Here is a 13,334-nt window from a genome sequence, read left to right on the forward strand (position 1 = left end):
TTTAAAATAACAACATTACGATGTCTTCAACACCTATATCAAATAAAAACAGAGCCGGATATATCTAGGAGCTAAAACGGGAGCTTCTAAAATGATATGCCAAGACCCTCCCTGCGTCAGAGCGAAGAGTGGAAAGATGGGACACTTCGGTTCCAAGCAATTTATAACCTTTGGGAACTACGTAGAAACTCCATTTCAAGTCTCCCTATTTGCTGACACCCAGGGGAAGGCGTATGCAGTGCATCTCAACCAATAGAGGACAGGCAAATTAATACACAGGTCTCAGAACAGCCAGCAAAATTCTGCATTCTGACATACACATAGGAAAATTGCTCTAAGTCCAGTTCTGTTTCACCCACAGATATAATTCAAACGGTTTTAGAAACTAGAGAGTGTTTTATATCCAATAGTAATAATAATATGCATATTGTACGAGCAAGAATTGAGTACGAGGCCTTTTTGAAATGGGCACCTTTTATCTGGCTACTCAATACTGCCCCTTGAGCCCAAACAGGTTAATATGGTTCTCAATCAGGGACAACGATTGACAGCTGCCTCTGATTGAGAACCATATCAGGTCAAACACAGAAATAGACAAACCAGACACAAAACTATGAATGCCCACCCAACTCACGTCCTGACCCACTAAAACAAACAATTAACACAATAACTAGGGTCAGAACGTGACAGTAGCCTACTGCCTTGAGCACATTGCTATGAAGTAATAATAGGTTATCAACATTTTAAGCTAAACATTCTGATCTGTTGCATCAGACTCATTGCCTCATTTTTTTTTATGTAGCCTAGGCCTACTGGTTGTATGAATTTGGGATCTTTCGTCCCACAACTCCCAGAGTGTTTGGAACAGGCTATTCCTTGACAAGTTGACCAATAGAATAGGTTAAAAAATATATATATTGAGGATAGTAGATTGACATAGGCTTGTGATGTTGCTGTTCGTAACACATCTTGTTGACTGAGGAAAAGTAAATGTGGCGAGTTATTCTTACATCTTCAAAGTGCACATCAGAATTCGGTAAGAAGCACCTCACATTGTTGCATCCTGGACTTGCATGTTCTGTTAATATGAATGACCATCATCTAAATGTGATTTCTGTCATTCTGAGCATCTTCGGTGGACGCCCTAATCAGGTTACACACCCAATGCATTTGGGTCTGGCAGATTTCTCAAATGTCCGGTAAATTCAAATTAAATTCAAATTAAATTCAAATGACCGGCGCCCCATTTTCCTAACGGAAACCCTGGTGCATACACACGTGTACACACTAGGTTTGTAGCCTAGTGAATCAAGGTGTTTATTTTCCTAGAAACAACCTTCTACAGAGTAAATGAGTCTTCCCAGAACCTCATCTCACAGAGTGTGTTTAACTGTAAAGATGGACTGCATGTGTCACTCTATGTTTTCTTCTTCTGTGGTGTTTACGTATCCTGATACCCTGAGAGCCTCTCTCTGTCAATCACCACCACTCAGTCTACCCCCCCCCCCCACCCCCCCCCCCCCCCAACCCTGCTAAGCCCTCTCAACCACCATTCCCTGTAAACTGCGCGTGTGCACGGGACTGCCGTGCAGCTTAGAGGGACTGCCACGCAGAAGAAATATCAGCATGTGCAGAGAAGTAACAGATTGAACTTCACTCAACTTTGTAGAGTTTTCCCCGTTAGTTAACACGATCAACGTTTCCCTTTACTGTGGGAATTGTGATCGAATCAACGCAATATTGGCCACTTTCAATGCAACATACTGAAACAAAACTAACTATGCAAGACTTAGTATACAATACTAACTATGCAAGAGATTTTTTTTAGGCAGAACGCATCGGAGTAGGATTCTATTGCACTGACAGGCACGTCTCAGGCCTGTACTCTACGCAGACTGGTGCGTCATAACCAATCAAAGCTGCAGTAGGCCTATATGCAAATTGACCATTACCATATTTGGATCTGTGCCTTTCACTTTGAACTGGACTGTTTTTACAGCATGAGCAGTCATGAGTAGATTGTTTGAGATCAAAGCGAGAGCTGCATGTAGCCACGTGTGCGTGCACATTTGTTAATATTCTTAGCTAGTTACTGAGTTATTAGCCCAGTTATAGATCATTTGAAGTCAGCAATGAGGGTGGTTGCTTCCTACAAGAGCACAAAATGTGTGCATTTCTAGCCATCTTTGAATAGTAAAGAGCTTTTTTTGTCTTAAAGGGGCAGTGTTGTATTTTGAGGCACTAATGAATAAGCTAAGTAGCCAATAGCTAGCCAATAATGATGCATTTTATTTTGTAAAGGGGTTTCTTGCATCAAACAACACAACAACATTTTCAGTCACCTCCTTGTCTGAAGACCAAGTGGGATAAACAGGTTAATGTCATGCTCTGCATGCAGGCCCACATTGAACACCACACATTGGCTGCTACTGTAGGCTGAATGATAGAACAGCTATTTCCATGTTAAAATGTTATGGGATGTGTTTTCTCCATTGTGTTTTTGATGGTAGGCCACTCTGGCAGGCCTACATTATGATCAAACAGCCACAGTAACCTACTTGAACACGGTTCAATTGTAATTTAAAGCGGGGAAAGCCTCAGCGTTCACAGTAAACGCGTGCCGAAAGTTGCACAGAATTTTCACAATGTTCAAGTTTGCGCTCAGCAGACGTGAAATTTTCTCAGTGCCTATAAGAATTTGAGGGAACATTGTTCCCAACCTAAACCTGTGACCCCTCTTAAACATTACTCCCTCCTGGGAGAATTCTCCCTCCCTCTCTCCCCTGACGGTGCGCAGCCTTAAAAGGCTTCCCCAGCTGGCTGGTTTCTCTCTAATGATTGAGACTGTGTTATTACTGAATGTTCTCTACTGTAAACACTCCTCTACCCTCTGACCCACATCCTTCACAGAACACTTCTCCTCCTGATTTACACACTCTGAGACACTCCTACATATACAGAGGGTCACTAGGGGAAGACATACATATGCAGTGTAATGCACACACGCACTAATACTAATGCATACACTCACACACACACACTAATACTAATGCATATAATCACACACACACACACACACACACTAATACTAATGCATACACACACACACACACACACACACACACACACACACACACACACACACACACACACACACACACACACTAATACTAATGCATACATTCACACACACACACACACACACACACACACACACACACACACACACACACACACACACACACACACACACACACACACACACACACACACACACACACACACACACACTAATACTAATACTAATGCATATACTCACACACACACACACACACACACACACTAATACTAATGCATACACTCACACACACACACTAATACTAATGCATACACTCACACACGCACACAAACACTCACACACACACACACACACGCACTAATACTAATACACAAACACACACACACACACACTAATACTAATACACACGCTCACACACGCACACACACACACACACACACACACACACACACACACACACACACACACACACACACACACACACACACACACACACACACACTAATACTAATGCATACACGCACGCACACACTCACACACACACTAATACTAATACAGACACTCACACACGCACACACACACGCACACACACACTCACACTAATACACTACTAATACAGACACTCAGACTAATACAGACACTCACGCTAATACAGACACTCACTCTAATACAGACACTCACACTAATACAGGCACTACTAATACAGACACTACTTAGCTTTATGTGTATTGTATCCAAGCAATTGGAAAAAGTGTTAAGAGTTTTGAAAAATTAGCATTTTGATCATTGGTTGTGAGTTTTGTGTCTAGAGTTTTGAAAAATGACATCAAGGTTCTGAAATTAGTGCCAAAGTGATGGTAAAAAAACGGTAATACAGACACTCCTAATACAGACACAACTAATACAAACACTACTACAGTTTTTAACAATCACTTTGGCACTAATTTCAGAACCTTGTGGTCATTTTTCAAAACTCTGGACACAAAACTCAAAAGGGTCATCACTTGTAACACAGTCTGTACAATGTTCAAAACATTGCATTGTGCATTCATATCTTTAAAGAAACCTTGCACTTGCAGAATCATTGGTTTAAATAACTAATTTATCATGAAATACCATAGGAACATTCATTTAGATCACCCACACGCAAGATACCGATAGTTTCACTGTGTAGTTGTTCGTACAATCATTAAATATTGTAGTACAAAATATGTGATACATGTTTCATTATGCTACTACACGTAAATACATCACTGTAAAATGACTAGTAGAGAGAATACTACAGACACAGTGGAGTCATTGAACAAAATATGAAATTTATTGATGAAATACAATAAAATCACAACATAGGTTTCTTTGAATCAAAGCAAAAATAATTAGCCACAAAAAAATAAAAAACAGTTAAAGGTCAACTGCAGTGTTCCTCACCTGGCTTACTGTAAAACATCAACTGCAGTGTTCCTCACCTGGCTTACTGTAAAACATCAACTGCAGTGTTCCTCACCTGGCTTACTGTAAAACATCAACTGCAGTGTTCCTCACCTGGCTTACTGTAAAACATCAACTGCAGTGTTCCTCACCTGGCTTACTGTAAAACATCAACTGCAGTGTTCCTCACCTGGCTTACTGTAAAACATCAACTGCAGTGTTCCTCACCTGGCTTACTGTAGAACATCAACTGCAGTGTTCCTCACCTGGCTTACTGTAGAACATCAACTGCAGTGTTCCTCACCTGGCTTACTGTAAAACATCAACTGCAGTGTTCCTCACCTGGCTTACTGTAAAACATAAACTGCAGTGTTCCTCACCTGGCTTACTGTAAAACATCAACTGCAGTGTTCCTCACCTGGCTTACTGTAAAACATCAACTGCAGTGTTCCTCACCTGGCTTACTGTAAAAAGCAACACAAAGATTGATTACTGTACGTCGATATTTCCATCAACCCTTTCTTGTGGATTTGGCCACAGGTTCTCATCCACATCACAATGGATGTTTTCATTAGCCAAACATCTTGGGAAGAATCTTTGGGCATGGCGAATCCAGGCCTGACACTGGTCTGCCGTGATTTCATTGCATGCGTCATTCATGGCCTGGAGAAGGGTGGCTTGTTCGTGAGGGCGCCTATCATATACCTTCCACCTCCATGTGGAGAAAAATTCCTCAATCGGGTTAGGGAAAGGAGAGTATGGGGGGTAAGTACAGGGTGGCAAATTGTGGTTGGGCCTGAAACCATGCTTGCACCATTTGAGCATGGTGGAACCTGACATTATCCCACACAATGACGTAGGTCATGCCATCCCCTCTACAGACCTGACTTAGCTCAAGCAAGGATGAGCTAATCTAAGCAACTTTGACCGTGGTATGATTGTTGATGCCACACATGGTGATTCCAGCATCTCAGAAACAGCTGCCCTCCTGGGATTTTCACGCACTACAGTCTCTAGAGTTTACAGAGAATGTTGCGACAAACAAAACACATTCAGTGAGCGGCAGTTCTGTGGGCAAAAACACCTTGTTAATGAGAGAGGTCAGAGGAGAATGTCCAGACTCATTCAAGCTAACAGAAATGCCACAAATGCTCAAATAACAGCTGTTTAAAACAGTGGTGTGCAGAATGGCATCTCTTAACGTACAACACCATGAATAATTCAGGCTGTTGTGGAAGCAAAAGGGGGTCCTACCCAGTACTAGATAGGTGTACCTAATACAGTGGCCGGTGAGTGTACAGTAATGTCAAATCTGAAAACATGGTCTGGAAAAGTGGTACATGGGAACATAGAAACAGTGTCTGATAAAGAATGATGATGAAATATTACAGCCATAGATAATGTAGTACAATTGGTTCATGTTCCACGGTAATTGGTGTCAATGGATCTCGTTATCCTGAAACTTTCATGACCTAAACATGGAATTTTGTTTGTCAGTTTCCATGAAACTATGCATTAAGAGTAATGCAACAGTTACTTATCATTTTGAGCAGTTGTATCAATTGATAGTTAGATCATTGTAATGAAATTAATAGACAGTCATTTCAGATGTAATGTGTGAATTGCATTTTGAAATGGTAATACTTTGATGTTAAGTTGTGTCATTTTGAACAGGTAATTTTAGTTCAATGAACAAATGATCTTAGCTTTATGTGTATTGTATCCAAGCAATTGGAAAAGGTGTTAAAAATTTGCATTTTGATCATTGGTTGTGAGTTTTGTGTCTAGAGTTTTGAAAAATGACATCAAGGTTCTGAAATTAGTGTCAAAGTGATGGTAAAAAAACGGTAATACAGACACTCCTAATACAGACACAAATACAGACACTACTAATACAGACACAAATACAGACACTCCTAATACAGCCACTACTAATACAGCCACTACTAATACAGATACTAATACAGACACTCCTAATACAGCCACTACTAATACAGACACTACTAATACAGACACTAATACAGACACTCCTAATACAGCCACTACTAATACAAACACTACTAATACAGATACTACTAATACAGACACTACTAATACAGCCACTACTAATACAGACACTAATACAAACACTACTAATACAGACACTCCTATATACAGACACTCCTAATACAGACACTACTAATACAGACACAAATACAGACACTCCTAATACAGCCACTACTAATACAGACACTCCTAATACAGCCACTACTAATACAGACACTACTAATACAGACACTACTAATACAGACACTCCTAATACAGACACTCCTAATACAGACACTCCTAATACAGACACTACGAATACGGACACTCCTAATACAGACACCACTAATACAGACACCACTAATACAGACACTCCTAATACAGACACTACTAATACAGACACTCCTAATACAGATACTACTAATACAGACACTACTAATACAGCCACTCCTAATACAGACACTAATACAGACACTCCTAATACAGCCACTACTAATACAGACACTCCTAATACAGCCACTACTAATACAGACACTACTAATACAGACACTACTAATACAGACACTCCTAATACAGACACTCCTAATACAGACACTCCTAATACAGACACTACGAATACGGACACTCCTAATACAGACACCACTAATACAGACACTCCTAATACAGACACTACTAATACAGACACCCCTAATACAGACACTCCTAATACAGACACTCCTAATACAGACACTCCTAATACAGACACTACTAATACAGACACTCCTAATACAGACACTACTAATACAGACACTCCTAATACAGACACTACTAATACAGACACCCCTAATACAGACACTCCTAATACAGACACTCCTAATACAGACACTCCTAATACAGACACTACTAATACAGACACTCCTAATACAGACACTCCTAATACAGACACCCCTAATACAGACACTACTAATACAGACACTCCTAATACAGACACTACTAATACAGACACTCCTAATACAGACACTACTAATACAGACACCCCTAATACAGACACTACTAATACAGACACTCCTAATACAGACACTCCTAATACAGACACTACTAATACAGACACTCCTAATACAGACACTCCTAATACAGACACCCCTAATACAGACACTACTAATACAGACACTACTAATACAGACACCACTAATACAGACACCACTAATACAGACACTACTAATACAGACACTACTAATACAGACACCCCTAATACAGACACTACTAATACAGACACTACTAATACAGACACCACTAATACAGACACTCCTAATACAGACACTACTAATACAGACACTACTAATACAGACACTCCTAATACAGACACTCCTAATACAGACACTCCTAATACAGACACTACGAATACGGACACTCCTAATACAGACACCACTAATACAGACACCACTAATACAGACACTCCTAATACAGACACTACTAATACAGACACTCCTAATACAGATACTACTAATACAGACACTACTAATACAGCCACTCCTAATACAGACACTAATACAGACACTCCTAATACAGCCACTACTAATACAGACACTCCTAATACAGCCACTACTAATACAGACACTACTAATACAGACACTACTAATACAGACACTCCTAATACAGACACTCCTAATACAGACACTCCTAATACAGACACTACGAATACGGACACTCCTAATACAGACACCACTAATACAGACACTCCTAATACAGACACTACTAATACAGACACCCCTAATACAGACACTCCTAATACAGACACTCCTAATACAGACACTCCTAATACAGACACTACTAATACAGACACTCCTAATACAGACACTACTAATACAGACACTCCTAATACAGACACTACTAATACAGACACCCCTAATACAGACACTCCTAATACAGACACTCCTAATACAGACACTCCTAATACAGACACTACTAATACAGACACTCCTAATACAGACACTCCTAATACAGACACCCCTAATACAGACACTACTAATACAGACACTCCTAATACAGACACTACTAATACAGACACTCCTAATACAGACACTACTAATACAGACACCCCTAATACAGACACTCCTAATACAGACACTCCTAATACAGACACTCCTAATACAGACACTACTAATACAGACACTCCTAATACAGACACTCCTAATACAGACACCCCTAATACAGACACTACTAATACAGACACTACTAATACAGACACCACTAATACAGACACCACTAATACAGACACTACTAATACAGACACTACTAATACAGACACCCCTAATACAGACACTACTAATACAGACACTACTAATACAGACACCACTAATACAGACACTCCTAATACAGACACTACTAATACAGACACTCCTAATACAGACACTCCTAATACAGACACTACTAATACAGACACTCCTAATACAGACACTACTAATACAGACACTCCTAATACAGACACTCCTAATACAGACACCCCTAATACAGACACTACTAATACAGACACTACTAATACAGACACCACTAATACAGACACCACTAATACAGACACTACTAATACAGACACTACTAATACAGACACCCCTAATACAGACACTACTAATACAGACACTACTAATACAGACACCACTAATACAGACACTCCTAATACAGACACTACTAATACAGACACTCCTAATACAGACACTCCTAATACAGACACCCCTAATACAGACACTCCTAATACAGACACTCCTAATACAGACACTACTAATACAGACACTCCTAATACAGACACTACTAATACAGACACTCCTAATACAGACACTCCTAATACAGACACCCCTAATACAGACACTACTAATACAGACACTACTAATACAGACACTACTAATACAGACACCCCTAATACAGACACTACTAATACAGACACTACTAATACAGACACCACTAATACAGACACTCCTAATACAGACACTACTAATACAGGCACTCCTAATACAGACACTACTAATACAGACACTCCTAATACAGACACTACTAATACAGACACTACTAATACAGACACCCCTAATACAGACACTACTAATACAGACACTACTAATACAGACACCACTAATACAGACACTCCTAATACAGACACTACTAATACAGACACTCCTAATACAGACACTACTAATACAGACACTCCTAATACAGACACTACTAATACAGACACCCCTAATACAGACACTACTAATACAGACACTCCTAATACAGACACTACTAATACAGACACTCCTAATACAGACACTACTAATACAGACACTCCTAATACAGACACTACTAATACATATATCCACTAAAAGAGGAAAGAGGGCTTATCTGTAGACTTTATTCTCCCAGGTCTTTTTCGTCACTGGGTTTGATGTGTACATGCATGTGCGTTCATGCATTGGGGCTGTATTTAGTGTGTCTGAGCATGTTTTTGTGTGAGTGGCATGTCATTGGCACTGTAAGGCACATATTTTGCAGCTGGAGTTGACTTCCACTCTGTGTGAGTGGAAGTGATGTAATCCTGCTGTGCTCTGTCATTGTTTGACTGAGTGGTGACGCACAACACTAATGCCCTAGCCCGGTCAGTCGCTCCAAATATCTCAGGCTTTACACTGGGGTAGGGTTTGAAATGGTGGAGCTGAGGAGAGGGGAGTAGGGGAACACACTCACATGGTGACATCAAATGGCCACAGTCCATATACAAATAAACTACAAACCCACTGCATTGCCTGGGCTGTTTAATCTATGTTATTGTGATCTGTTTCTGTCTTTTCCGTGCACTCTCTGCAAAGAAAAGAGCCCACACTCAACCTGAATAATGCCTCGTAGACGGAGTGTTTGTTTCGTGCCATTTCTCTTTGAATTAAATTGGAACTTTTTCTACCAACTATTACTACCAAGTACATTAGTGAACTGAGATTCACCCTGACCTAATCTCCGTCTCTGTCCCCTCAGGGGCACGGCAGACTGGTTCGGGGTCAGTAAGGAAAACGACAGCACCCAGCGATGGAGGAGGAAGAGCCTGCAGCACTGCAACCAGCGTTACGGCCGCCTCAAGGCCCAGGTGATGAGGGAGATGGAGCTGTCCAGCCAAGACAACCTGTCTCTGACCAGCACTGAGACCCCACCACCCCTCTACCTCCCCCCACACCACCATCACCACCACCCCCACCACCCCTATGCCATGCAGCGGGTAGGGCAGAGCCGCCCACAGACATACTATACATTCATAGACTCTCTTAATATCTCTCTCTTTTCTCTTTCTGTCTCTTGCCATACATATGTGCATATGTCATGTGTTGTGTTTCTTTACCCAATATCAATCCTATGTCTCTCCCTTGGGAACAATGACGTTATTCAATACAATTCAAAATAGATATGAGAATTGATATTTGGCTTGTTTGGGGTGTTTGTTTCTGTGATGTAAGCTGATGAGTGTATTAATACATGGAGTAATGCAACTATTAAAGGTCCATCACTATGGTAACCTGTGTATTGATATGACCGTGACCTTGACCTGTCATGTAGCCTCTTAGCAGAGCCCCATTGTTGTAACTATTCAAGTGAGTTCACCACCAAATAACCTGAAAGGATATGCTTGGCTCTGTGGTGTTTACAATCCAATGGGACATTACAGTGTCTGCCTCTGTGTGTGTAGATTGTGGACCCCCTGGCGCGGGGCCGTGCGTTCCGCATGGTGGAGGAGGTAGATGGTTACAGCGTACCCCAGACCCCCATCACCCCTGGTGCCGCCTCTCTCTGCTCATTTTCCAGCTCGCGCTCCGCCCTCAACAGGTTACCGCGGCGACGCAAGCGAGAGTCGGTTGCCGTCATGAGCTTCAAGGCCGCCGCAGCGCTGGTTAAGGTGTGTGTCGCACAGACATTGTCAGATGTGAGGATCAGTGTGTGTGTGTGTGTGTGTGTGTGTGTGTGTGTGTGTGTGTGTGTGTGTGTGTGTGTGTGTGTGTGTGTGTGTGTGTGTGTGTGTGTGTGTGTGTGTGTGTGTGTGTGTGTGTGCGTGTGTGCGTGTGTGCGTGTGTGCGCGTGCGCGCGTGCGCGTGTGCGCGTGTGCGCGCGTGCGCGCGTGTGCGCGTGTGCGCGTGTGCGCGTGTGCGTGTGTGCGTGTGTGCGTGTGTGCGTGTGTGCGCGTGTGTGCGTGTGTGCGTGTGTGTGTGTGTGTGTGCAGGGAGCAGATGTGTTTCCCGCATGTTTACCACTGTACTGTTGATGAATCATCCCTGATACTCCAGCAGCTGAGATAAAACAGTTCTAGTAACAGACACTGCTTTGATCTAACTAAATGCATCATTGGGAGTCACCTTGACTCATATTTACTATCTCAAGCCAAGTAGGCAAACACCTTAGTCTCTGTAGTCTCAGTATCGCTTAGATGCTGTCTGTCTGATATAACTCTGGTCACTGAACAGTTTCTGCTCTGTGGTCTTTGTTAATGGTGGCACAATAAAACACAGCTAAACACAGCAGAACCCTACTGGATTGCATTGTTTGGTCTAAGCATTGATCTCTTTCCCCAAAATGGTTATTGAGATGGAAAAATGGCATGGATCGAGACTTAATCACACAACCCCAGTTTACTGTAGCCTGCTAATGGACACACGTGCGCACACATACACGGGTACACACACAAACGCACGCACGCGCACACACACACAAGCACAAACACACAGAGTATGTGTATGTTTATATCCTATAGGACGATTACCAATGTCAGTGTTATGTAAAAGTTGAGCTCCAGCTTGTCTTGTAGGATTAGGCTTTGGTGTAACAGTACAGTACAGAGGCTGTTCCTCTCTCCTGTCCTGTGGTGTCAGGCAGGGTGGTGGGGGGCACATAGGTAGATGACTAGGCTGGGGAGGGAGACAATGTTTGCATCCCAAATGGCACCCTATTCCCTATTTAGTGCACTACTTTTGACAAATAGGGAATAGGGTGCCATTTGGGACACGTAATTAACAGATGGCATTAGGATAACTCTGCTGTCAGTCCCGTCCTCCAGTCAGAATGCTCAGCTGTGTGTCTGTTCTGTTAGCCAGTAGAATACTGTGTATCTGGAACTGAAACATTGAACGCTGCAGGGCTAATCCCGCCTCAAGAGGTCAAAGCATCATAATCATCATGGCCACTGGCCACAGATGGTTGTCAGGAGTCAGAGAGGACACTGGTCTGGGGCTTTGGGGATGCTGTTTACCGGATGTGTTTTTGATCCCGGGTTGGGGTTTAATTCCATTTCTATTTGAAATTTAATTCACTTCCTGAACTGACGGAATTTAAATGGAATTGACCCGTCATGGTCTCATTGTCACACAGTAATGTAATATCATGCAATAAATGTGTATCAGAGAGTATTTATTAGCGGTTACAACGACGGTGGTGATAATGACGACAATGTGATGATGATGACAGTGATGATGATGACAGTGATGATTATGATGATGATGGTGTGTGTCAGGGCCGTACGGTGAGGGAGAGGGAGGGCGCAGCCCGGCGGTGTCGCAGGCGGAGCTTCATGCCAGTGAGTTTCCTTGAGGATGACACAGTGGACTTCCCTGACGAGCTGGACACCTCCTTCTTTGCTAGAGTGAGTAACACACACACACAGACACACACACATTCCATCACACATTCACGCACAGATAGCACACTCGCACAGTTCCTCCTGTCCCTCTTCATCTCTTTTCCTTCTCCTTCTCCTTCTCCTCCTCCTCTTCCTCCTCCTCTTCCTCCTCCTCCTTCTCCTGCTCCTCCTCCTCCTCTTTCTCCT

The 13,334-nt window shown here is 42.2% G+C and overlaps 1 protein-coding gene across 4 annotated transcripts in view; it reads left to right on the top strand.

The window, feature by feature from the left end:
- Nucleotides 1–13,334, top strand: part of LOC129828949 (inactive rhomboid protein 1-like) — a 51,855-nt gene that overhangs the window by 27,494 nt on the left and 11,027 nt on the right. For 3 of the 4 annotated variants that reach the window (XM_055890289.1, XM_055890291.1, XM_055890292.1), the window contains 3 exons: nucleotides 10,508–10,745; nucleotides 11,211–11,417; nucleotides 13,023–13,151. In XM_055890289.1, the coding sequence (XP_055746264.1) occupies nucleotides 10,508–10,745; nucleotides 11,211–11,417; nucleotides 13,023–13,151 (574 nt within the window). The remainder of the gene's footprint in view (nucleotides 1–10,507; nucleotides 10,746–11,210; nucleotides 11,418–13,022; nucleotides 13,152–13,334) is intronic. The other variant, XM_055890290.1, reaches the window with a different exon arrangement.

This window comes from Salvelinus fontinalis, chromosome 30 (assembly GCF_029448725.1).
Source record: "Salvelinus fontinalis isolate EN_2023a chromosome 30, ASM2944872v1, whole genome shotgun sequence".
NCBI lineage: Eukaryota > Metazoa > Chordata > Actinopteri > Salmoniformes > Salmonidae > Salvelinus > Salvelinus fontinalis.